We start from the raw sequence: 26,509 nt of genomic DNA, 5'->3' as shown, positions 1-26,509 counted from the left end.
ATCTATATACATTACAAAGTGATAACCACAGTAAGTCCAGCCTACCATCTGTTGCTATACAAAAGTGTTACAGTATTATTAACTATATTCCCTATGTTGTACATTGTACCCCCATGTTTTATTTATTTAATTTAGTTAATTTATTTATTAAGATTTTATTTACTCAATTGAGAGAGAGAGAGAGAGAGATTTCGAGATACACAGCGAGAGAGGGAATACAAGCAGGGTAGTGGGAGAGGGAGACACAGACTTCCTGCTGAGCAGGGAGTCCAATGTGGGGCTTGATCCCAGGACCCTGGGATCATAACCTGACCTGAGGCAGACACTTAATGACTGAGCCACCCTGGTGTCCCGGTCTTATTTATTTATTTATTTAAAAAAATTTTTTTTAAAAAAGATTTTATTTATTTATCTGACAGGCAGAGATCACAAGTAGGCAGAGAGGCAGGCAGAGGGAGAGGAGGAAGCAGGCTCCCGGCTGAGCAGAGAGCCAGATGCGGGGCTTGATCCCAGGACCCTGGGATCATGACCTGAGCTGAAGGCAGAGGCTTTAACCCACTGAGCCACCCAGGCACCCTGTCTTATTTATTTTTAACTGGAGATTTGTTCTTTTAATCTATTTCCCCTATGTTGTCTGCTGCCTCCTTCCCTTCTGACAACCACTAGATTGTTCTTTTTCTTTATGAATCTGTTTCTGTTTGTTTTTTAGATTCCACATGTAAGTGAAATAATTCAGTATTTGCCTTTCTTTGCCTGACTTATTTCACTTAGCATAATACCTTTTAGGTATTGTCCATGTTGTTGCAAATGGCAAGATTTTGTTCCTTTTTTTATAGTTGAGTAATTCTTCATTGTGTATATATATACACCACATCTTCTTTATCCATTCATCTGTCTAAAGACACTTAAGTTGCTTCTGTATCTTGGCTTTTGTAAATAATGCTGCATTGAACATGGGTGTGCATATACCTTTTTGAATTCGTATTTTCATTTTCTTCAGATAAATACCCAGAAATGGGATTGCTTGATCATATAGTAGTTCTATTTTAATTTTTTGAGGGACCTTCATACTGTTTTCCATAGTGGCTGCACCATTTTGCATTCCACCGAGAGTGGCCAAGGGTTCCCTTTTCTCCATATCCTTACCAACACTTGTTATTTTTCTTTTTGATGTTGGTCATTCTGACAGGTATGAGGTGATAATCTCTTTGTGGCTTGATTTGCATTTCCCTGATGATTAGTGATGTTGACTCTTCATGTGTCGGCCATCTTTATGTCTTTGGAAAAATGTGTGTTCCGGTCCTCTGCCCATTTTTTAATTGGATTGTTTCCTTTTTTTGATAATGAGTTGTGTGAGTTCTTTATTTTGGATATTACCTTTTTATACCACTTGCAAATTCCTTCTGTTTGGTAGGTTACCTGTTTGTTTTGTTCTTTCACTATGTAAAAGCTTTTTAGTTTGGTGTAGCCCCATTTGCTTATTTTTGCTTTTGTTTTCCTTTCCTGAGAAGATCGACCCCCCCCCCCAAAATATTGCTCAGACAGATGTATAAGAGTTTACTGCCTAAGTTTTCTAGAATCTCTAGGAGTTTTAGGTTTCCATTTTTTTATTTTTAATTTTTTATTAACATTTAATGTATCATTAGCCCCAGGGGTAACAGGTATGTGAATTGTCAGGCTTACACACTACACAGCACTCACCATAGCACATTAGGTATCCATTCTTAAAAACATTTAACTTTTTATTCTCTTTGGGGTTTTTTTGTAATACGGTAAAAGAAGGTGGTAATTTCATTTTTTTGCATGTAGCTGTCCAGTTTTGCCAGCACCATTTTTTGAAGAGACTGTTCCTCATTGTATATTCTTGTCTTGTCAAAGATTAATTAACCATATAAGTTAAGTTTATAATGTAATCTTAAACACTTATACACCATATAAGTGTGAGTTTATTTCTCGACTGTTCTGTTCTACTGATTTGTGTGTCTGCACTTGTGTTAGTACCATACTATTTTGGTTACTATACCTTTTATTTTCGTGTAGTTTGAAATTAGGGAGTATGTGATGCTTCCGGCTTTGTTCTTCTTTCTCAAGATGGCTTGGGCTATTCAGGGTCCTTTGTGGTTTCATAGAAATTTTCAGATTATTCTAATTCTGTCAGAAGTGCCATTGGTACTTTGATAAGAATTGGGTTGAATCTGTAGATTGCTTTGGGACTATGGATGTCTTAACTGTATTCTTCCATGAGCACAGTATATATTTCCATTTGTTTGTGTCCTCTCCAGTTTCTTTCGTCAGTGTTTTTCTTATAGTTTTAAGAGTACAGGTCTTTCACCTCTTGGTTAAATTTATTCCTAGGTATTTTATTCTTTTTGATACAATTGTGAATAGGATTGTTTTTCTTGATTTCCTTTTTAAAATTTTTTAAAATTTAAATTCAATTAACATATAATGTATTATTTGTTTCAGAGATAGAGGTCAGTGATTCATCAGTCTATATAATACCCAGTGCTCTTTACATTGCTTGCCCTCCTCACTGTCCATTCACCCAGTTACCCCATCTCACCCACTCTTTTCCCCTCCAGCAACCCTCAGTTTGTTTCCTGTGGTTAAGAGTCTCTCACAGTTTGTCTTCCTCTGATAGAGTTGTCTTTTATTTTTTTCATCTCTTCACCTATGATCCTCTGTTTTGTTTTCTGAATTCCACATATCAGCGAGATCTGTGATAATTGTCTTTCTCTGATTGGCTTATTTTGCTTAGCATAACACCCTCTAATTCTATCCATGTCATTTTTTTTTTTTTAATTTTCCATGTTGTACTTTGATGGCTGAGTAGTATTCCATTGTATGTGTGTATGTATACACACACACACACACACACACACATCTTTCTTATCCATTTATCTGTCGATGGACATCTGGGCTCTTTCTGTAGTTTGGCTATTGTGGACATTGCTGCTGTGAACATTGGGCTGCACATGCCCCTTCGGATCACTACATTTGTATCTTTGGGGCAAATACCAAGTAGTGTACTTGTTGAGTTGTAAGGTAGCTCTATTGTCAACCTTTTGAGGAACCTCCGTACTGTTCTCCAGAGTGGCTGCACCAGCTTGTGTTCCTACCAACACTGTAAGAGGGTTCCTCTTTCTCTACATCCTGGCCCACATCTATTGTTTCCTGACTTGTTAATTTTATTTATTTATTTATTTTTAAAAATATTTATTTATTTGAAAGAGAGAGAAGAGAGATCACAAGTAGGCAGAGAGACAGGCAGAGAGAGAGGAGGAAGCAGGCTCCCTGCTGAACAGAGAGCCCGATGCAGGGCTCGATCCCAGGACCCCAGGATCATGACCTGAGCTGAAGGCAGAGGCCTTAACCCACTGAGCCACCCAGGCATTTCTGACTTGTTAATTTTAGCCATTCTGACTGTGTGAGGTAGTATCCAGTTGTGGCTTTGATTTCTATTCCCTGATGCTGACTGATGTTGAGCATTTTTTCATGTGTCTGTTGGCCATTTGGATGTCTTTGCAGAAATGTCTGTTCTTGTCTTCTGCTCATTTCTTAACCAGATTATTTGTTCTTTGGGTGTTGAGTTTGATAAGTTCTTTTTTTTTTTTTTTTAAAAGATTTTATTTATTTATTTGACAGAGATCACAAGTAGGCAAGGAAGGTAGGCGGCAGAGAGAGAGAGGAGGAAACAGGCTCCCCGCTGAGCAGGGAGCCTGATGCGGGGCTCCATCCCAGAATGCTGGGATCATGACCGGAGCCGAAGGCAGAGGCTTAACCCACTGAGCCACCTGGGCGCCCCAGAGTTTGATAAGTTCTTGATAGATTTTGGATACTTACCCTTTATCAAATACGTCAGTTTCCAGTATCTTCTCCTTTTGGTTTTGTTGAGTTTCCTTTGCTGTGCAAAAGCTTTTAACTTGCCAAAATCTTAATAGTTCATTTTTCCTTTGTTTCCCTTGCCTTTGGAGACATGTCTAGCAAGAAATTACATGCGAGGTTGAAGAGGTTGCTTCCTCTGTTCTCAAGGATTTTGATGGCTTCCTGTCTCACATTTAGGTCTTTCATCCATTTTGAATCTGTTTTGTGTATGGTGTAAGAAAATGGTCCAGCTTCATTCCTCTGAATGTGGCTGTTCAATTTTCCCAGCACCCATTTGTTGAAGAGACTCCCCCTAACATTGGATATTCTTTCTAGCTTTGTCAGAGAATAGTTGACCATAGAATTGAGGGTCCATTTATGGGTTCTCTGTTATGTTCCATTGATCTTTGTGTCTGTTTTTGTGCCACTACCATACTGTCTTGATTACAGCTTTGTAATAGGGTTTAAAATCTGTGATTGTGATGCCACCAGCTTTGGTTTTCTTTTTCAACATTCCTTTGGCCATTTGGGGTCTTTTCTGGTTCCATACAAATTTTAGGATTATTTGTTCCACTGCTGTGGGAAAAGTTGACGGTATTTTGATAGGGATTACATTGAATGTATAGATTGCTCTATGTAGCAAATAACAATATTTGTTCTTCCAATCCATGAGCATGGAATCGTTTTCCATTTTCTTAGTTTCTTTTCTGACAGTTCATTAACATATAGAACTGTAACTGATTTGTGTATATTAATTTTATATTGCAACTTTACTGAATTGATTCTGATAGGTTTTTTTGGTGGAGTCTTTAGGGTTTTCTGTATATGGTATCATGTAATCTGCAAATAATGACAATTTTACTTATTCTTTTCCAATTTGGATGTTTTCCCCTTCTTCCTTTATCCGTCCCTCCCCCCTCTTTCCCTTTGTCCCTTTCTCTCTCTCTCTCTCTCTCTTTTTTTTTTTTTAAGATCTTATTTATTTGTCACAGAGAGAGAGCGCGAGCCAGTGAGCCCGAGAACAAGCAGGGGTAGCAGCAGGCGGAGGAAGAAGCAGGCTCCCCTCTGAGCAAGAAGCCCAATGTGGAACTCGATCTCGGGACCCTGGGATTATGACCCGAGCCAGGCATCTCTCTCTTTCCCTTTTCCTTTTCCTTTCCTTTTCCCTTTCCTATTGATGTGGATACAACCTCCAATACTATGTTGAATAAAAGTGTCAAGAGTGGGCATTCTTTTCTTGTTTCTCATCCTAGAGGAAAAGTTTACAGCTTTTCAGAATTAACTATGATGTTACCTGTGGCTTTGTTACATATGGCCTTTATTATGTTGTGATGTGTTCTCTTTCTACTCACTTGCTTAAGAGTTTTTATCATAAATGGGTGTTGAATTTTATGAAATGCTTTTTCTGCATCTTTTGAAATGAATATATCATTTGTTCTTCATTTTGTTAATGTGTATCCTTGTTGCTTGATTTGCAGATTTTTAACCATCCTTGCATCCCCCCAGTAAATCCACATTGATCATGATGTATATGATTCTTTCAATGTATTGTTGAATTTGCTTTGCTAACATTTTATTGCAGGTATTTGCATCTGTGTTTGTCAGGGATATTGACCTATAATTTTCTCCCTTTTTTTGCGCTGTCTCTGTCTGGTTTTGGTATTGGGATAATTCAGGCTTTGTAGAATGTATTTGGAAGCTTTCCTTCTATTTTTGGAATAGTTTGAAGAGAGTAGGTATTAACTCTAAAATGCTTGGTAGAATTTGCCTGTGAATCTACCTGGTTCTAGACATTTATTTTTTGGTAATTTTTTGATAACTGATTCAATTTCATTACTAGTAATGGGTCTGTTCACATTTTTTCTTTCTTTAAAAGATTTTATTTATTTGACAGAGAGAGAGAGAGAGAGAGCACAAGTAGAGGAAGCATCAGGCAGAGGGAGAAGCAGGCTTCCCATCAAGCAGGAAGCCCAATGCAGGGCTCAATCCCAGGACCCTGGGATCATGACCTGAGCCGAAGGTTGCCGCTTAGTAACAACTGAGCCACCCACATGCCCCTGTTCAGATTTTCTATTTCTTCCTGATTTAGTTTTGGAAGATTGTATGTTTCTAGGAGTTTATCCATTCCTTTTAGGTTACCCAGTTTGTTGGCATATAATTATTTATAGTAGTCTCCTAAGATTGGCTTTCTGGGGGGCGCCTGGGTGGCTCAGTGGGTTAACCCTCTGCCTTCGGCTCAGGTCATGATCTCAGGGTCCTGGGATCGAGCCCCGCATCAGGCTCTCTGTTCAGTGGAGTGCCTGCTTCCCTTCCTCTCTCTCTGCCTGCCTCTCTGTCTACTTGTGATCTATGTCTGTCAAATAAATAAATAAAATCTTTAAAAAAAAAAAAAGATCGGCTTTCTGTGGTATTGGTTATAACTTCCCTTTCATTTCCGAATTTATTTGTGCTTTTTCTCTTTTTGATGCATCTGGCTAGAGGTTTATCGATTGTGTTCATCTTTTCAAAGAATAAGCTCTTAGTTTCATTGGTCTTTTTTTTTTTTTTTAAGATTTTATTTATTTGACAGAGAGAGATCACAAGTAGGCAGAGAGGCAGGCAGAGAGAGAGGAGGAAGCAGGCTCTCGGCCAAGCAGAGAGCCCGATGCGGGACTCGATCCCAGGACCCTGAGATCATAACCTGACCCACTGAGCCACCCAGGCGCCCTTCATTGGTCTTTTTTATTGTTTTTTTAGCCTGTATTTTACTTTCTTGCACTCTGATCTTTATTATTTCCTTCCTTTTACTAACCTCGGGTTTGTTTATTCTTCTGTTTCTAGTTCCTTTAGGTGGAAGTTTAGATTGTTTGTTTGAGATTTTTCTCGTTTCTTGAGATAAGTCTGTATTGCTATAAACTTCTCTCTTAGAGCTGTTTTTGCTGTGTCTTTATACCCATCCTAGTGGATTTGAAGTAGTATCTCATTATGCTTTTGATATGCATTTCCCTGAAGCTAATGATGTTGAGCATCTTTTCTTGTGCTTATTGGCCATTTGTTTATCTTTTCTGGGAAATGTTTATTCACATGCTTTGCCTATTGTTTTCAGTTGAGTTACAGGGTCCCCTTGATCTTTGAAAGTAGAGTGCTCCTAAGAAAACTTTTATAAGGGGTGCCTAGGTGGCTCAGTCACTTAATCATCTGCCTTCAGCTCAGGTCATGATGTCAGGGTCCTGGGATCAAGCTCCACATCAGGCTTCCCTACTCAGAGGGGAGCCTGCTTCCCGCTCTCCCTCTGCTGCTCCCCTGCTTGTGTACTCTGTCAAATAATAAATAAAATCTTAAGAAAAAACTTTATAAGCCAAAGTGTTTGGCTTATAAAAAATTTGAGCGTTCTTCAACCCCAAACATAACTTGTTAGGCTTTTCTAATACCTTAGGGCATATCTTGACACAAAGAAATCCAGGTAAAGCTCAGATGCTCAAAGACACAGTTCAAAGCTATGGCGGTGAGTTGCCAAAGGAGCTTGGCAGTGCTACATTTGTTGCTCAGGGTATATGTACACTACTTCTATTAACAGCTTGCTGCAAAACAAACATTGAATTCCATTTTCACTTTTTGTGTTTCTTTCACAGAAGTGAAAATCCTCTTCAATACATTTTTTTTTCTGTTAGAGACAACAGGTACTAATGTTCTTTTATGAAAGAAAAGTGGTGTGATCTGAACTTCTGGAAAAGCAAAGGATACCTGTATTCCTCTTTATTGTTTAGTTGTAAACATTCTTTTTCTTAAGATTTAAAAATTTTTTAAAAAGATTTATTTATTTACTAGAGAAAGAGAGAGAGAACAAGAGAGGGAACGCAGCAGAGGGAGTAGGATTGGGAGAAAAAGGCTTCCTGCTGAGCAGGGAGCCTGATGCAGGGCTTGATACCAGACCCTGGGATCCTGACTTGAGTGGAAGGCAGATGCTTAATGACTTAATGCCTCTAATTTAAAGATTTTAAAAGAGAGAGGGTGAGCCAGTATAGGGCCGGGTTGTAGGGCAGGTGGCAGAAGGAGAAAGAGTCTCAAGCAGACCCCTGTTGAGTGCACAGCCAGATGCAAGGCTCAATCCCATGAGCCTGAGATCGTGACCTGAGGGGAAATCAAGAGTCGGATGCTTAGCTGACTGTGCCACCCAGGCGCCTCTAATTATAAACATTTCTTGCATATTCCAGATATGTATTCCCTACCAGAAAAATAATTTGAACATATTTTTTCTCATTCTGTGGGTGTTTTTTTCCCCCCATTTTCTTTATGGTGTGTGTCTTTTGTTCCTTCTCATATTCCTATTTCGATGTATGTTACACCTTTTTGTAGTTGTCCCACAGTCCTTGGATATTCTTTTTTTTTTTCAGTCTTTGATCTCTCTGCTTTTCAGTTTTCATGAATTCTTTTGATATAACCTCTAGCCCAGAGATTCTTTCCTCAGCTGTGTCCTGTCTTAATAAGCTCATCATAGGCATTCTTCATTTTTGTTACAGTGTTTTTTAATCTCTAGCATTTCTCTTTAGTTCTTTCTTAGGACTTCCAACTTTCTGCTTACATTGGCTGTCTGTTTTTGTATGCTACCTACCTAATTCATTAAAATCAACTTTAGAATATTAGAGTTTTAAATTCCCAGTCTGATCATTCCAAAATATGTGCCATATTTCTGGTTGTGATAATTATTCTATTTATTTCTTATATCTCTTTCTTGTATGCCTTGTGATTATTTATTTATTTATTTATTTTTTTGGATAGCTGGATATGATATACCCGGATATAAGGAACTCTGTAAATAGGTCTTAGTAATACGGTGGTAAGGTGTTAGGGGAGAGGAGAGCATTCTCTATTCCTGTGTTTAGGGCACAATCTTTCAGTGAGCCTTTGCCTCTGGATTGTGAACTTACCACAAGAGTTTTTCAGTCTCTTTCTCTTTTTTCTTCTTGTCCAAATTTGTTCTTTTTCAAGACTGTTTGGACTATTCTGGGTCCCCTGAATTACCACCTTACATGAATTTTAGTACCAGCTTTTCCCTTTCTATAAGGAAGGAAGCTGGAAATTTCCATTAAATCATGTTGAATCTGAAGATCAATTTGGGGAGGATTGCTATCTTAATAGTATTAAGTCTTGCAGTCCATGAATACACAGTCTCTTTCCATTTGTTTGGGTCTTTAATTTCTTTCAACAGTGTTTTGTATTTTACAGAGTATAGGTTTTGTGCCACTTTTGTTCAATATTTTTAAAGTATTGTTTTGATGCTATTGTATATAGTATTTTCCTCATTTCAGTTTATTTAAATGCTACTGTACAGAATTATAACTGATACTGATCTATTGATCTTGTATCTTGCAACCTTGCTGAACTTGTTAACTTGTTCTAATAACTTTGAGTGGATTTGTTTGAATTTTTCTTTTTAACGATTTTATTTATTTATTTGAGAGAGAATGAGTGAGAGAGAGCATGAGAGAGGAGAAGGTCAGAGGGAGAAGTAGACTCCCCAAAGAGCTGTGAGCCCTATGCAGGACTCGATCCTGGAAGTCCGGGATCTTGACCTGAGCCGAAGGCATTCGCTCAACCAACTGAGCCACCCAGGTGCCCTGTTTGAATGTTTTATATACAAGATCACTTCATCTGCAGATACATATAACTTTACTTTCTTTCCGACTAAGGTGCTTTTTGTTTCATTCCCTTGCTCAGTTGTCTTAGTATCTTCAGTGTAGTTTTGAACAGAAGTACAGAAGAGAACAGACATCCGTGTCTTGTTACTGAAATTAGGAGAAAAGCATTCAGTCTTTCACTGTTAAGTATGTTAGTTAGGGTTTTTAAAATCAACATTCTTCATCAAATTGAGGAATTTACCTTGTATTCCCTTTTTGGGTATTTTAAATCATGAAGGGGTATTCAGTTTTTTAGTTATTCTCTTGTGATTGTCCTGGGGACTACAGTCAACATCTTGTAACTATAGTAGATCACTTAATACCATCTTAATTTCAATAGTATACAAAAATTTTGCTTCTGGGCTTAAAGTTGGCCAACAGAACATGAAAAGATGTTCAGCATCACTAATCATCAGGGAAATGCAAACCAAAACCACAATGAGATATCATCTCACTCCTGTCAAAATGACTAAAATCAAAGACACAAGAAAGAACAAGTGTTGGAGAGGTTATGGAGAAAAAGGAATCTTTGTGCATTGTTGATGGGAATGCAAACTGGTGCAGCCACTGTGGAAAACACTATGGAGGTTCCTTAAAAAATAAAAAATGGGGCACCTGGGTGGCTCAGTTGGTTAGGCCTCTGTCTGCCTTTTGGCTCAGGTCATGGTCTCAAGGTCCTGGGATTGAGCCCCACTTCTCTGTTGGGCTCTCTGCTCAGCAGAGAGCCTACTTCTCCCTCTGCCCCTGCTTGTGCTCTCTCTCTGTCAGAGATATTAAAAAAAACTTTTTTTTTTTCTTTAAGATTTTATTTGTTTGACAGAGAGAGATACAGTGAGCGAGGGAACACAAGCGGGGAGTGAAAGGAGAAGCAAACTCCCTGCTGAGCAGGGAACTAGATATGGGATTTGATCCCAGGATCCTGGGATCATGACCTGAGCCAAAGGCAGATGATTAACGACTGAGCCGCCCAGGTGCCCCAAATACATTCTATTTTATCATCATATGGTCCTGTAATTCCACCCCTGGGTATTTACCCAAAGACTATGAGAACACTAACTCAGAAAAAAATATATACCCCTGGGTTTATTGCAGTATTATTTACAGTAGCCATATGTGGAAGGAACCCATGTGTCCATCCAAGATGAATGGCTATTAGAGAGTATGGGATGTGGTGCTTGGGTGGCTCAGTCCTTTGGCTCGGGTCATGATCCCAGGGTCCTCCCTACTCAGCGGGGAGCCTGCTTCTCCCTCCCTCTAACTTTCTTTCCAGCGTGCTCGCTCTCTCTCTTCCAAAGAAAGAAATAAAAATCTTTTAAAAAGAGAGAGAATGTGTGTATATACATACACATGTGCACAAAAAAAGAATGTGGGGTGTGCACGCACATACAATGGAATGTTACTTAAACATGAGAAAGAATGAAACTTTTCCATTTGTAACAACGTGGATTGATCTAGGGGGTATAATGCTAAGTGAAATAAGTCAAAGAAGGACAAATACTTTGTGATTTAACCCATATGTGTAATTTAAGAAACAAAGTAGGCTTTTAAAATGTAGAGAACAAACGTGGTTACCTGAGGTGGGCGTGGTTGGGTGAAACAAGGTGAAGGGAATTAAGAGTATATATACTTCTTGTGATGAGCATTGCGTAATATATAGAATTGTTGAATCATTGTGTTCTACATATGAAACTAATATAACACTGTATGTTAATTATACTGGAATTAAAAAATAAAAATTTGAAAATTTTGCTTCTCTGATCCCTTCCCTTTAGCCACACAAACTATAGCTTGATACATTATGTGCCCATCAACAGATTTATAATTATTACAATTTGTAATTGTCTTTTAAATCAGATAGGAGAAAAAGTTATAAACCAAAAATATTTATAATGTATGCTCATTATGAGTTCTTAGTTTTCATTTGTCTAGTAATGTCTTAATTCACCTTCATTTTTTGAGGAATAATTTTACTGGATATGGAAATTTGGGTTGATAAATTTTGTTCTTTCGGCACTGTTTTCTGGCTTCTGATTAGAAGTTACCTGTCTTATTGAGGATACCTTGTGCATTATTGATCGTGTCGCTTGCTGCTTTCAAGATAGTATTTGGCTTTCAGCAGTTTATTTATGATATATATAGATGTGGATCTCTTCGAGTTTAGTCTCCTGGTAGTTGTTGAACTTCTTGTTTATGAGGCTTAATATCTTTCATTAAATTTGGATGTTTGGGGTCTTTATTTTGCCAGATTTTGGGGGTGGGGTCCATCCCCTGCTGGAATTCCCAGTAATGCATATATTGGTTTCTGAGTCATAGAGTTTTATTTCTTTAGATGGAGTAATCTAAATTGACCTACCTTCAGTTTCACAGATTCTTTTTTCATCTTATTCAGAGCTACTGTTCAGCCCATCTAGCTTTTTGTTGTTGTTATTGTACTCTTGCACCCCACAAAATCATATTTTTCTTTTTCCTCAAAAAACTGTTCAGTTTAATTTTTGTAATTTTTCTTTATTGATTTTCACAGTGTGCTGAAATATCTTTTTTCTCATACTTTCTTAGTTCTTTAGCCATGGTTTCCTTTAATTCTTTAAACATTTAATTCAGCTGATTTAAGGGCTTCTCTGGGAAGTTCAGTATCTGGGCTTCCAGTTTCTTTTTCTTTTTTCTTTTCTTTCTTTCTTTCTTTTTTTTTTTTTTTTTAAGATTTTCATTTATTTATTTGACAGAGACACAAGGGGAGAGGGGACATAAGCAAGGACAGTGGGAGAGGGAACAGTGGGCTTCCAGTTTCTGTTGATTGGGTTTTTAATCCTTTTGTATGGGCCATAGTTTGTAAGGTGTTTTTTTTTTTTTTTCCTCCCATGTTCTATAGTAGTGCGTTGAAAACTAGATAGATATTTAAGTAATAAAATGAGGCAACAAGATTTTTTTTTGTTGCTGTTTATTGTTACTGTTTCCTTGCTTAATTAGTTTTCTGACCTGATTCTGTTTTGTCTGTATTCTTGTTCTGCCTGTAAAGTCTCCACTTTGTTAGCTAAGTGATGAGCTAATGATTGAACAGCGATTTCCTTAGTTTGATTTGATTTCCTGGAACCAACAAGTTCCCTGGGCATTGTAGAGCAGCTGTGTGTGCATGTTGAAGCATGCCTTAACACTCACCTAGGCAGTTTTGAACTCTGCCTTAGCCTTTAGTTCCTCCTTGTGCAGATCCTTCAGGTTCAGGCAAAGATATTAGTTTTGGACCTTCTAATGAATTCTTAGGACTTTACTGAGCATGTGTATAGCCTGGGCATATGCATAGCACTGCATATGAGCCAAGTCTTCTAGATTCTTAGGCATTTGTTAGAATTTTTCAAAGCCCTTATTAAATTTTTTGGTTAGTCTATTGTTCAACCTAATAGGCAGCTTTGAAGTTCAGTATTTGTCTATCATTGTTGTCAACAAACACACCCAAGAAAATTATTTTCACGCTGTCCAAGCTACAGATCAGGTCAAATATAGACAACCTTGCAAGTGAATTTTTCTAGAGAACCATTAAAAAGGTCAGATAAGTAACAATTCTTGGAGATTAAGGCTTTGAAGAAATTTCAGCACATTGTGGCTGCTTGTCTTCACTTTGAATGTAATTTGTTAGTTTTAAGGTTACCATAGCTCTGGAGGGCAGGCACGGGACTGGGGCAAGTTAAAACACCACAGTGTTCACTATTCTTATTGAGGGTCAGCTCTTTTTCTTAAATAGATGCTCTTTGAATTCCTACAAACCTTTGGTTATTTTCTACATTCTGAAAATTCATTCTTAAAATTCTTGCCAATTTTCTCATTGCTTTTATTGAAGAAAGAAATTTTAAGTGTCTTGACATGCCATGTTGGTTTTAACTTATTTACTCTTAGCTTGTCTTTTCTGTCTCTTCCGCAGGCTCTTCTAGTATACTGTTAGATGAGGATCTTTTTGGGTTTTTCGTATTTGAAGTATGGGATACTGCCAAGGACAGTCACTGCAGTTATTTATAATAGCAAAAGAGTGAAAACAACCTAAATGTTTCAAAATATAGAAGTCGTTTTTTTAAATGATTTGTCTATATATTCATATAATGGAACATTACATAGTCACTAACAGCTATGTATTCAGAGACTGTTTTGTAGGAAAATGTATGATTATAGACAGGAGAAGAGTATAAATGCAGTATATTTGAGTTTTTGAAAATAAGTTTTGTAAGGAAATAAATGTGTACACCAAAAAAACAAAAAAACAAAAAAACACCTGCTGGAAGGAGCTGTACCAAAATAGTAGAGAAAGACAGTTATCGTACGATCTCACTGATATGTGGAATTTGAGAAACAAGACAGAGGATAATAGGCGAAGAGAGGGAAAAAATGAAATAAGACAAAACCAGAGAGAGACAAATCGTAAGACTCTATGTCAGGAAACAAACTGAAGGTTGCTGGAGGGGAGGAGGGTGGGAGAGGTGGTGTGGTTGGGTGAGGGACATTGGAGAAGGGTATGTGTTAAGGTGTATTGTGTAAGACTAATGAATCACAGGTCTGTACCCCTGAAACAAATAATATATTTATGTTAATATATGTATTATATATAATATATATGACATATATTAATATATATTTATGTTAATAAAGGATAATGCATGATCAAAAAAATGGTAGCTTTTATTACTTCTGGGTAGCAGTTAGGTGAGTTAAAAGTTATCTTTGTTCTGTATTATGTACCCCATAAGGTGGTGGTAATTATTTTTTGTGATGAAGTACAGTAAAATTAGTGCGACACACCTGTACCTATACTGTTTTTCACTCATATGAGTTTAATTAAAAATTGTATGGCTTTTGAATTTTGGTGATTAACAAAAGCTCATATAAATATTTGAGGAGATGCTTTAAGAATGTGTTAATAATAACTCTGATATTGGGGCTAACAAAATACATATGAGCAGTTGTTAATCCTAAGAATCTACTCTGTAGAAAGGAGTTTTGTTTCACTGGGATATAATAAGGTGAATTATTAGGCAGATGAAAAACCTGTAGTCTGATTTATTAGCATTTCATTTTTTCTCTTTTCAGGCGCATATTAAATTTCCTATTGACTACCCATATTCACCACCTACCTTCAGATTCTTGACCAAAATGTGGCATCCCAACATTTATGAGGTAAGAGACATATGATGTGAATTTCTCTGAAGATACACTTTTTAGATACAGTCCTTTAAAATAACCTTTATATCTCCATATGCTGTGGTTAGTCTGTAGCCACAAGGGAGTGTTCATGGTTCCCCACTTTTAGTAATCCCTAGTTTAATTATTCAAAATTGAGGGTAGTTTTATATTACCAGTGTATGTTATATTTAACAATACAGTTTTAAACCTTTGTTCCTTATTGCTAAGATTATAAAGCCTATGTGTTAAGACTTGCATTTAAAAAAATTAGTATATAAAGTCATACAGATTAATTTGTGTACCTATCCTCTAGCATCACAGTAATGGTCACCTGTTGCTATGATCAGAAATTGAGCTTTTTAGGGGAATTTATCCTACATTTGGACCGGCCTACTTTTAGGAATTGCTGCAGAACAGTTGAGCGTCTCTTTGAGAATGAATCCAAGGTGAGGTTCTTCTCTTGGACAAATTCACAAGCCTGAGGGAATCATTTCTAGTTTTGTTGGTGAAATGTACTTAGCCTTGGGCTAATCTGTAAGGATGGTAGAATGATGCATTTTGTTTCTCAGGATACTTATGTCAGGATCATATAAAATATCCTTAGAGTCCACTCCTTTACCATTCTGTAATATTTTTCATTGTAATGAGGTTCTGAGGTGGTTTCTTTTTTTTTTTTTTTTTTTTTTTTTTTTTGAGGTGGTTTCATTTTATTAAAGCTGTGGCCCAAACATAAAATTGCTTTTTAAAATTTACAGCCATTAGTCTTTTATTGGCCTGGTGTATATTGGGAAGCTCCTTTGCTCTAGAAACAGAGCAATGTCATCTTTGAATCGCTTGTATGCAAGTAATGAAAAACTTTCTCTAGAGTCCTGAATTTGGATCTCCATCTGTATAAATTAGCACACTGGAGCAGCCTTAGTGTTTTTCACAACTTGCTTTTTCTTTGAAGTGTTATCTTCACTTCCCCCCCTTTTCTATTTATTTATTATTTATTTGAGAGAGAGAGAGAGAGAAAATCTATGTTTGGGGGCGGTTCGGGAAGTGGCAGAGGGAGAGAGAGAATCCTAATAGACTCCCAGCTGAGTATGGAACCTGACACAGGGCTCAGTCCCCCAACCCTGAGATCATGACCAGAGCTGAAATCAAAAGTCAGTCGCTTCGCTTTAACTGACTGAGCCACCCAGGTACCTACCCCACTTTTTTTTTTTTTAGAAGCCAGGAGGGGTTGAGGGAGAGAGACATACAATCTTAAGCAGACTCCTTGCCAGCGAGGAGCCCCACGTGGGGCTCAATCTGACAACCCTGAGATTTTTTTTTTTTTTTTAAAGATTTTATTTATTTATTCATTTGACAGATCTCAAGTTGGCAGAGAGGCAGGCAGAGAGAGAGAGAGGAGGAAACAGCCTCTTCTGAGCAGAGAGCCCGATGCGGGGCTGGATCCCAGGACCCTGGGATCACGACCCGAGCCGAAGGCAGAGGCTTTAACCCATTGAGCCACCCAGGCGCCCCAACCCTGAGATCTTGACTGAAATTAAGAATGAGACGTTTGACTGAGTCACACCCAGGCACCCCTCTTTTCTTCTTTAAACAGAACAAGCTGGTGTTCAAAAGGTGATTTGTGGTTACAGTTCCAGAAATAAGCTCCCAGAATATTGCTATAGTATCTTTGGTATTTGACATAATCATAATATGAATAAACAATAGTAAATACCTTATATTATTCCGTATAACTAAGTTACCCATTCATTATAGGAGAGAGACATGGAAGCAATTTGCTGTTTCATAAATTCAAAGTGAGTTCAATACACATAGAAATATTTTTGTGTCTCTGTCCATGTAATATATATATATGTATATATATTTTATTTATTTATAGATTTATTTTATTATTTTTTAAATATTTTATTTATTTAAAAGATTTTATTTATTTATTTATTTATTTGTTTACTTGACAGACAGAGATCACAAGTAGGCAGAGAGGCAGGCAGGGAGAGAGAGGAAGGGAAGCAGGCTCCCTGCTTCGATTTCCTGCTCTATCTCAGGACCCTGGGATCATGACCTGAGCTGAAGGCAGAGGCTTTAACCCACTGAGCCACCCAGGTGCCCCTAAGATTTTATTTGTTTATTTGACAGAGATCACAAGTTAGGTGGAGAGGCAGGCAGAGAGGAGGAAGCAGGCTCCCTGCTGAGCAGAGAGCCCTACTTGGGGCTCCATCCCAGGACCCTGGGATCATGACCCGAGCTGAAGGCAGAGGCCTTAGGCCTTAACCCACTAAGACACCCAGGCGCCCCTATTTATAGATAGATTTTAGATAGCAAGAGAGAAGTGAGAAAATAAGCTTCTGTTTTGCTGTTGAAGACTAATTTACCTTAAAGCGGTATATTCACTTGTTTCCATCTCAAGTTATCTAAATCCCAAACCCATCATATAAGAAACAAAAAACAAGGAAAGGAATTGAAAACTGAAGGAATAAAATATAGGTAAACTCACCTTTCCACTATTTTCACACTATTAAGGTAGGCTATTTAGTTCTGTCTCTTTAATATTTAGCAGTGGATCATTATTTTCAACATGACCTGAGCCTAACCTCAAAGTCAGACACTTAACCAGCTCTGCTACCCAGGCTCCCTAGAATTTAGCTTTTTGAGGGCCTATGTCAGTATTTGTGCTTCTAGAGAATAGGGCTCTTGCTTTTTAGCCAAAGGGCTATTCTTGTGGTGGTTCTCTACTCACCTACCTGTGTTGTCTACTTAAGGTGGACACATGGTGGACCTCAGTGTCAAATCACTCTCGTCACCAAAAAGTTTACTGTGGAGTTACTTATAATAAAACTGCAGGGGAGGGGACACAATGAAACAACCCAATCAAAAACCAAAAGCAGACTCCTCAAATTCCAGAAAAAGGGACTTGATGAAAGAGTTTTTTGGTTTTTTTTTTAAAGATTTTATTTATTTATTTGACAGAGATCACAAGTAGGCAGAGAGGCAGTCAGAGAGAGAGGGGGAAGCAGGCTCCCCGCTGAGCAGAGAGCCTGATGCGGGGCTTGTTCCCAGGACCCTGAGATCATGACCTGAGCCGAAGGCAGAGGCTTCAACCCACTGAGCCACCCAGGCGCCCTGTGATGAAAGAGTTTTTGATAGGGGCTCCTGGGTGGCTCAACTGGTTAAGCATCTGCCTTCGGTTTAGGTCATGATCCCAAGATCCTGGGATGTCCTGCATCAGGCTTTCTGCTCAGGAGGGAGCCTGCTTCTCCCTCTGCCTTCCGCTCCCCCTGCTCGTACAACCTTTATTTTAAAAAAGTTTTTGATATATTGACTTCATGGGCATCAAAAATAAGTATTGTAGTGGGGGACTCCTGGGTGGCTCAGTCTGTTAAGCTGCTGCCTTTGGCTCAGGTTGTGATCACAGGGTCCTGGGGTCGAGCCCCGCATCGGGCTCCTTGCTCATCTGGGAGCCTGCTTCTCCCTCCGCCTGCAGCTTCCCCTGCTTGTACGCACTGTCTCTCTCTCTCTGCCTCTGACAAATAAATAAATAGAATTTTTTTTTTTTAAGGATTTTATTTATTTATTTGACAGAGAGAGATTACAAGTAGGCAGAGAGGCAGGCAGAGAGAGAGAGAGGAGGAAGCAGGCTCCCTGCTGAGCAGAGAGCCTGATGCAGGACTTGATCCCAGGACCCTGAGATCATGACCTGAGCCGAAGGCAGCGGCTTAACCCACTGAGCCACCCAGGCACCCAATAAATAGAATTTTTAAATTAATATATATATGTATACATACATATATACGTGTGTGTGTGTGTGTGTGTGTGTATGTATTAGGGATACCTGGGTGGCTTAGTTGGTTGAGTGTTTGACTTTTTTTTTTTTTTAAGATTTTATTTATTTATTTGACAGAGATCACAAGTAGGCAGAGAAGCAGGCAGAGAGAGAGGAGGAAGCAGGCTCCCTGCCGAGCAGAGAGCCCTATGCGGGGCTGGATCCCAGGACCCTGGGGTCATGACCTGAGCCGAAGGCAGAGGCTTTAACCCACTGAGCCACCCAGGCACCCCGAGTGTTTGACTCTTGATCTCAGCTCAGATCTTGATCTCAGAGTCTCGAGTTCAAATCCCTTGTTGGGCTCTACACTGGGCATAGAGCCTACTAAATAAATGAATGAGTAAATGAATGAGTAAAAATAAATATTGTAAAGACTGTTGTTGTTAGAAAATAGTTTATGTCAAGTTTTAAAAATCACTACAGCTTAGTTACAGTTTTTTTTTTTTTAAAGATTTTATTTATTCATTTGACAGAGAGAGATCACAAGTAGGCAGAAAATGTTAAAACAATTAAGTTCACTCTTATAACACTGCAGTATTTACTACTTTTGGGGTTGCAATAATGTGTCCATGGATATATCTAACAAAACTTAGTTCCTTTATCGTTGCCAAGTTTGTGAAATTTATAAACATCAAGGGGAAGCTTAGAGAACAAAAGAAATTTAATACGAATTTGTCGTCATTCTACTCCTATCCACTTTGTAGTATGTTGAGTGAGCTAAAAAATACAGTTCCTGGTTAAAGGTAATTGCATTTTCAATGTAGACAAGCAATAAACCCCACTTGCCTCATGGACCATGTATTAAAAAGAGGTTTTTATACATGAACTTTATAGCTATGAACTTTACAGCTATGGCAACTCATAATCTCTCTGTTCTTTATCATTTATTTGAAAAATGGGGGGGCAAGCCTGGGTGACTCATATGGTTGGGCATCTGCCTTTGGCTTAGGTATGATCTCTAGATCCTGGGATCGAGCCCCATATTGGGCTTCTCCCTCTCCCTCTGCCTGCTGCTTCACCTCCTTGTGCTTTTTCTCTCTCTCTTTCAAATAACTAAAATCTTAAAAAAATTTTTGAAGAACATACTGGTATTTTATTTTTTAATTAAAAAAATTTTTTTTTATTTGAGAGAGAGAAAGAGAGCCTGAGAATGGAGAGGGTCAAAGGGAGAAGCACACTCCCTGCTGAGCAGGGAGCCTGATGCCATACTCCATCCTGGGACTCCAGCATCAAGAGCGGAAGGCAATTGCCTAACCAACTGAGCCATTCAGTTGCCCCTAGAGTATACTATTTTTTAAGAGTAGTTTTAGGTTCACTGCAAAATTGAATAGAAAGCACAGTATTTGATTATCTTTAGGATATAGTATTTTTAAATATTATTGTTTTAAGAATGATTACAATTAGATTCTGCTTTTTTTAATAGGCTATTCCCAAGACATGTTGTCTTATCTTGGGCAGCCATAACAGTAGCATACAGGGGATGGCTTAAACAGAAGTTACTTATTTTTTCACAGGTTGGGAAACTAGAACTCGAACATCAGGGTACCAGCATGGTTGGTTTCTGAAGACTCTTGTGTCCTCACCAAGGCTTGAGTAGAGAGCGAGCTAGCGCTCTGGTATCTCGTATAAGTGTTTTTTTGTTTTTTTTTTTTAAGATTTTATTTATTTATTTATTTGACAGAGAGAGATCACAAGTAGGCAGAGAGGCAGGCAGAGAGAGAGAGAGAGAGAGAGAGAGAGAGAGGGAGGAGGAAGCAGGCTCCCCGCCGAGCAGAGAGCCCGATGCGGGACTCGATCCCAGGACTCCGAGATCATGACCCGAGCCGAAGGCAGCGGCCCAACCCACTGAGCCACCCAGGCGCCGTATAAGTGTTTTTGCCGAGTCTACAGAACCATAACTTTTTGGGATAATAAAATTAAGGCTTTGTAGTAATGAATGGGCCTAATTACACATAGTTTATGATCTTTCTAATAATTTAGTTGGATGGTATGCCATTATCAGCTTTTCAGAAATTGAAAGAACTGCATATGTCAAGAGTCCTCTACAATAAAGTTATAATCACAAATTATTTTTTTAAAGATTTTATTTATTTATTTATTTGAGAAAGAGCATGAGAGGAGAGAAGGTCAGAGAGAGAAACAGACTCCCCAAGAAGCTGGGAGCCTGATGCAGGACTCAATCTTGGGACTCCGGGATCATGACCTAAGCCGAAGACAGTTCCTTTACCAACTGAGTCACCCAGGTGTCCTGTAATCATAAATTATATTTTAATTATTCAGAAAAGACCAGGTAAAAGCAGTAGTAATACTGTATTATGGTTCTCCAGAGAAACAGAACCTAGAGCATGCATAGAGATAAATACTAGAGGAGGTTTATTATAAAGGTTGGCTCACATGGTTATCAAGTCTGAGAAATTGCACAATCTCTACAAGCTGTAAAACTAGGAAAGCTGGGAGTATAATTTAGATTGAATCCAAAAGCCTGGAAACTAGGAAGCTGCTGGTGGCAATCCTAGAGTACCAAGGCCCCAAAACCCAGAGTTTCAGTGTTCCAGCTCAGTTGAATTTGTCCTTTGCATTTTTGTTCTTTTCAGATTCTCATGGACTGGATAATGCTTTCCCCAGTAGGATCTCTGTTCCCATTATGGTGGATATTCTTTATTTAGTCTACGGATAGAAATAATTAATTTTTTCTGGGATCATCTTCACACCTGGAAGTAATGTTTCACCAGCTGTCTGAGCATCCCTTAGCCGAGTCAAGTTGACACATAAATTACCATCCCGGTTACCTGTCTTTTTCACCCGTTCCTCCCTCCCATCCACATATGGTCTTTCTGTGTTCTGTGTACACCACTATATTCACAGCGAGATAATTAGGAAATTCATTCGAATCCTTTAGATAGCAGGGTGCTTTAAAATAAGGGCTTAGTCCTTTCTTATTTGATAACACTCAGTAAAATTGTTAGAAAATGCAACAAATGATACCTCACCTAGTTCTGCTTCATCTCCTTTGCTCATTTAATGTACATTTCTTTCTCTTTGATTTAATTATTCTTTTCTTCTTTTGGTGGAATTATCTAATAGAGCTCTGGATTTTCTGTGGTTTCTCTGGGAATTTACTTTGTTATTCCTCCCAGGAATCAAATAATAAAACCAAAGAAGTATATTAGAATCAGTTACAAATAAAGTTATAATACTATATTCTCTGATGATTTTTTTAATGCTAGGATAAACTGCTTAAGTTCATTATTGAACATATTTCATATAAAATTTAAATACAAAATTTTAAAATTCTAAAACATTTATAATCTTTTTTTTATTACAAAATTTTTTTTTTTTATTACAGAGAGAGATTGCAAGTAGGCAGAGAGGCAGGCAGAGAGAGAGAGGAGGAAGCAGGCTCCCTGCTGAGCAGAGAGCCCGATGCGGGACTCGATCCCAGGACCCCGAGATCATGACCTGAGCCGAAGGCAGCGGCTTAACCCACTGAGCTACCCAGGCGCCCAAACATTTATAATCTTTTTTTAAAAAATCTATCTATCTATCTATTTATTTATCTATCAGAGATCACAAGTAGTCAGGGAAGCAGGCTCCCTCCTGAGCAGAGAGCCTGGATGCGGGACTCAATCCCAGGACCCTGGGACCATGACCTGAGCCGAAGGCAGAGGCTTTAACCTACTGAGCCACCCAGGTGCCCCAAACATTTATAATTTTTATTAAAATACTTTCATTTCAATGTCTGGGTGCTATAAATATACCAAAGATGTGAGGTTTAAACCCAATTTTGGGGTGCCCGGGTGGCTCAGTGGGTTAAGCCTCTGCCTTCAGCTCAGGTCATGATTGCAGGGTCCTGGGATAGAGCCCCAAGTTTGACTCCCTGCTCAGTGGAAGCCTGCTTCTCCTTCCCCTCTGCCCCTCCCCTTGTGCTCTCTGGCTCTCTCTCTCTCTCTGTCTCTCTCTCTCAAGTAAAATTAAGCGCGCGCGCGCACACACACACACACACACGCGCGCGCGGTCTTTGTTTTTTTGTTTTGTTTTTAAAGATTTTTATTTATGTATTTGACAGACAGAGATCCCAAGCAGGCAGAGAGGAGGGGAAGCAGGCTCCCACCTGAGCAGAGAGCCCGATGTAGGGCTCGATCCCAGGACCCTGAAATCATGACCTGAGCCGAAGGCAGAGGCTTTTTTTTTTTCTTTTTTTTTAAAGAATTTATTTATTTATTTGACAGAGATCACAAGTAGGCAGAGAGAGAGAGAGGAGGAAGCAGGCTTCCTGCTGAGCAGAGAGCCCGATGCGGGACTCGATCTCAGGACCCTGGGATCATGACCTGAGCCGAAGGCAGTGGCTCAACCCACTGAGCCACCCAGGCGCCCCCACACACAGTCTTTTAAAAAATTAAAAATAAATCCACTCCTTAAAAATAATTTTAGGCTTTAGAGTTTGCAGAATAGTACAGAAAGTTCTCATATAACTTCTACTCAGGTTTCTCTAATGTTAACATCTTGTGCAAGAATAGTACATTCTCTTTGGTACAATACTGTTAAGTAAACTACAGACTTTATTTGGAGTAAAGTGTAGAATGGGGAAGTTAAAACATTTATTACTCGTGGAAAAAAAAATTTATTACTTGTCTATAGTTGCTCTCTGTTCCTCTGTAGAGGGGAGACAAATTCTGTTTCTGTATTGTACATGCTTGAACTTAATCCACATAAAGATGCTGAGTGTTTGTTAAAATGTTATCAGTATTTATTATCAATTTTTAAAGTGAGCATTTGAAGGGAACCTGGGTGGCTCAGTTGGTTGAGTGACTGCCTTTGGCTCAGGTCATGATTCTGGAGTCCCCGGATTGAGCCCCACGTCAGGCTCCCTGCTTGGTGGGGAGTCTGCTTCTCCCTCTGACCCTATCCCCCACATTCGTTTTCCCTCCCCCTCTCTCTCCTTCTCTCTCAAATAAATAAACTCTTACAAAAAGTGTGCATTTGATGAACATTAAAAATTTACATAATTTTGGTCAGTGGTCTTTAAAAATGGACCTGAACAAAACATTTCTCTTTGAATTCATTTAAAGATTCTTCTTCAGAGGGGCGCCTGGGTAGCTCAGTTTAAGCCTCTGCCTTTGGCTCAGGTCATGATCGCAGGGTCCTGGGATCGAGCCCCAAATCAGGCTCCCTAAGCAGGGAGCCTACTTCCCCACCTGTCTCTGCCTGCCTCTCCGCCTACTTGTGATCTCTGTCAAATAAATAAATAAAATCTTCAAGAAAAAAAAAAAGATTCTTCAAATGAATATGAATGCTTTCTTTTATGTGCTGATCAGAAGTTGGTAACCTGTAGTTTGTTTGCTTTAACTACTAAGATAAATTGACATAACTTTTCTTTTGTACCCAGTAAAACATACATATTTTTTGTTTCTGGCATTAAAACAACTCATTACTTGACCTGTAAAATATTCTTTAGTCCTAAATCATTAGGGAAAAGTTTGTGGAATGTTCCTGTAGAACTGTCAAAATCTCTGTGTGACTTTCATCTTGGTTTATATGAACAAAGGAGTAAGGTGAAGAAAGTCACCAGAAACCAGATGATTTTGATTCTGATTGGGTGTTGAGATTTTACCTAGCAAATGCGATTTAATAATATACATTATTAAAAGTTTGAGTTTATTATTTTTTAGTTAGATTTTTCATTTTTCCTTACAGTTTCTCTTTTAAAAAATTAAATAAGGACACTAGTTTGCTCTGTAAGAGTATACAAACTTGAAGGATTTAAGTATAGGTATATTAGCCAGTATTGAGAACATAATAATATTTAGGCCACCAAATTTGTCCTTTTGTAGAGCTGGGCTCTGGTTTGTAATTAGTCTTTGACAAGCAGGATTTAATATACATTTATGTAGTTTATATTCATGGATTTGCAGATCTTATCCAGTCTCTCTAAATTTAAGGTACAGGGAAAAGATTTCCCTTGGCAGTGCTATGCCCAAGGTTGGCTGCAAATCAGAATCCTGCGGAGAAGTTTTTAAAAATAAAGAATACTAGAGATTTCAGTTTAATTAGATTTGGAGGGGGCCTAGGCTAGATAGCCTTAATTTTACATTTAGAACTGTCTGGGGGTACCTAGGTGGCTCAAGGCAGCTAAGTGTCTATCTGCCTTTGACTTAGGTGGTGATCTCAGAGTCCTGCTCAGCGGGGAGTCTCCTTCCTCTGTCCCCCACCACTCCCTACTTGTGTGCATGCTTTCTCTCAAATAAATAAATTAAAATCTTAAAAATGCATCATTTATGGAGACCCAGAACTTTCCCTATACTTTAAAAATAATAATTATAATAAATAATAGTAATTTATTGAGGTAAAATTCACATACATAAAATGAACCATTTAAAGTAAACATAATTCAGTGACCTTTAATATATGGTCCCAGTGTTGTTCAGTTGTCACCTCTGTTTGTAAAGTATTTCCATCACTCCTGTATAAATACTAAATACCTTACCCATAACACAGTTTTTCTCCATTCCCATTTCACCCTAGTCCTAGTCTCTGACAGCCATGTCCCCAACTTTCTATCTCTGTGTGTTTATATATTCTGGATATTTCCTAAAAAGAGAATCATACAGGGGCGCCTGGGTGACTCAGTGGGTTAAGCCTCTGCCTTCAGCTCAGGTCATGATCCCAGGGTCCTGGGATTGAGCCCCGCATCGGCCTCTCTGCTCGGCAGGGAGCCTGCTCCCTTCCTCTCTCTCTCTGCCTTCCTCTCGGCCTACTTGTGATCTCTGTCAAATAAATAAATAAATAAAGAGAGAATCATACAATATGGACCTTTTGTCTCTGGCTTTCACTTAGTCTAATGTTTTAGAAGTTCCTCCATGTTATGTTGTGTATCAGTACTTCATTTTTTTAAAAGAAAGATTTTATTTATTTGAGAGAGAAGGTGGATGTGCAACCTGGAGGAGAAGGAGAGAGAATCTGAAGCTGACTCCACACTAAGCGCAGAGCCAAATGCAGGGCTCAGTCTCGGGGCTGTTGGATAATGACCTGAGTTGAAACCATAAGTCGGCTACTTTGACTTAGCCATGCATGGGCCCCAGTTCTTCATTTATCCTTAACGGCTGGATGATATCCATAGTATCCATCCATCTATTGATGGACATTTGGACCTTCTCCACCTTTTAGATATGTGAATAGTGCTGCTGTGACCATGTGTATAGATGTCTTGCTTAAGTACTTTTTTCATTTCTTTTGCTTATATACCTAGGAGTGGAATTGCAAGATCAAATGGGTAATTATATGTTTTACTTTTAGAGGAACGACCAGACGGTTCTACAGCAAATGAACCATTTCATATTCCCACCAACAATGTATGAGGGTTCCTGTTTCTCCACATCCTCACTAATGTTTATTTTGTAATTTTTGTTTTAATTCTAACCATCACAAGGTGATGTTAAGTGATTTCTTATTGTCGTTTTGATTTGCATTTCCCTACTGACTAGTAATGTTTGTTCAAGTCCTTTGCCCATTTTTCAGTTGGCTGTTTTTTTTGTCTTTTTGTTTTTTTGATCTTTTTGTCTTTGAGTTGCAGGAGTTCTGTCTAATGAAGGATATTAAACCCTTATCAGATATATGACTTGGAGATATTTCCTTCAAATCTGTAGGGCTTTTAAAAATAATTTTGTTGATAAATGCCCTTTGCATAAAAGCTTTTCATTTTGGTGAAGTCTAGTTTATCTTTGTTGCTCATGCTTTTGGTGTCATAGCTAAGAATACATTGCCATATTGAAGGTCATGAAGATTTACCCCTTTGTTTTGTTTTGGTTTTAGAGAGGGAGAGGACAGGGACAGGAGAGGAAGAGAGAGAGAATCTTAGGCAGGCTCCAAGCCCAGCAGGAGCCCAAAGCCAGAATGGATTTCATAACCCTGAGATCATGATCTGAGCTGAAATCAAGAGGTGGTTGCTTAACCAACTCAGCCAGCCAGGCACCCTCGGTTTTTGTTTTTGTTTTTGTTTTTGTTTTTTAAA

General features: G+C 38.5%; 1 protein-coding gene across 1 annotated transcript in view; it reads left to right on the top strand.

Moving 5' to 3' along the window:
• The window catches only part of UBE2R2 (ubiquitin conjugating enzyme E2 R2), a 120,200-nt gene that overhangs the window by 69,384 nt on the left and 24,307 nt on the right, over positions 1-26,509 (top strand). Inside the window, exon 2 of the mRNA XM_044265511.1 lies at positions 14,592-14,678. Within this exon, the coding sequence (XP_044121446.1) occupies positions 14,592-14,678 (87 nt within the window). The remainder of the gene's footprint in view (positions 1-14,591; positions 14,679-26,509) is intronic.

Source organism: Neovison vison, chromosome 9 (genome assembly GCF_020171115.1).
Source record: "Neovison vison isolate M4711 chromosome 9, ASM_NN_V1, whole genome shotgun sequence".
NCBI lineage: Eukaryota > Metazoa > Chordata > Mammalia > Carnivora > Mustelidae > Neogale > Neogale vison.
This window is presented reverse-complemented; position numbering and strand designations above follow the sequence as displayed.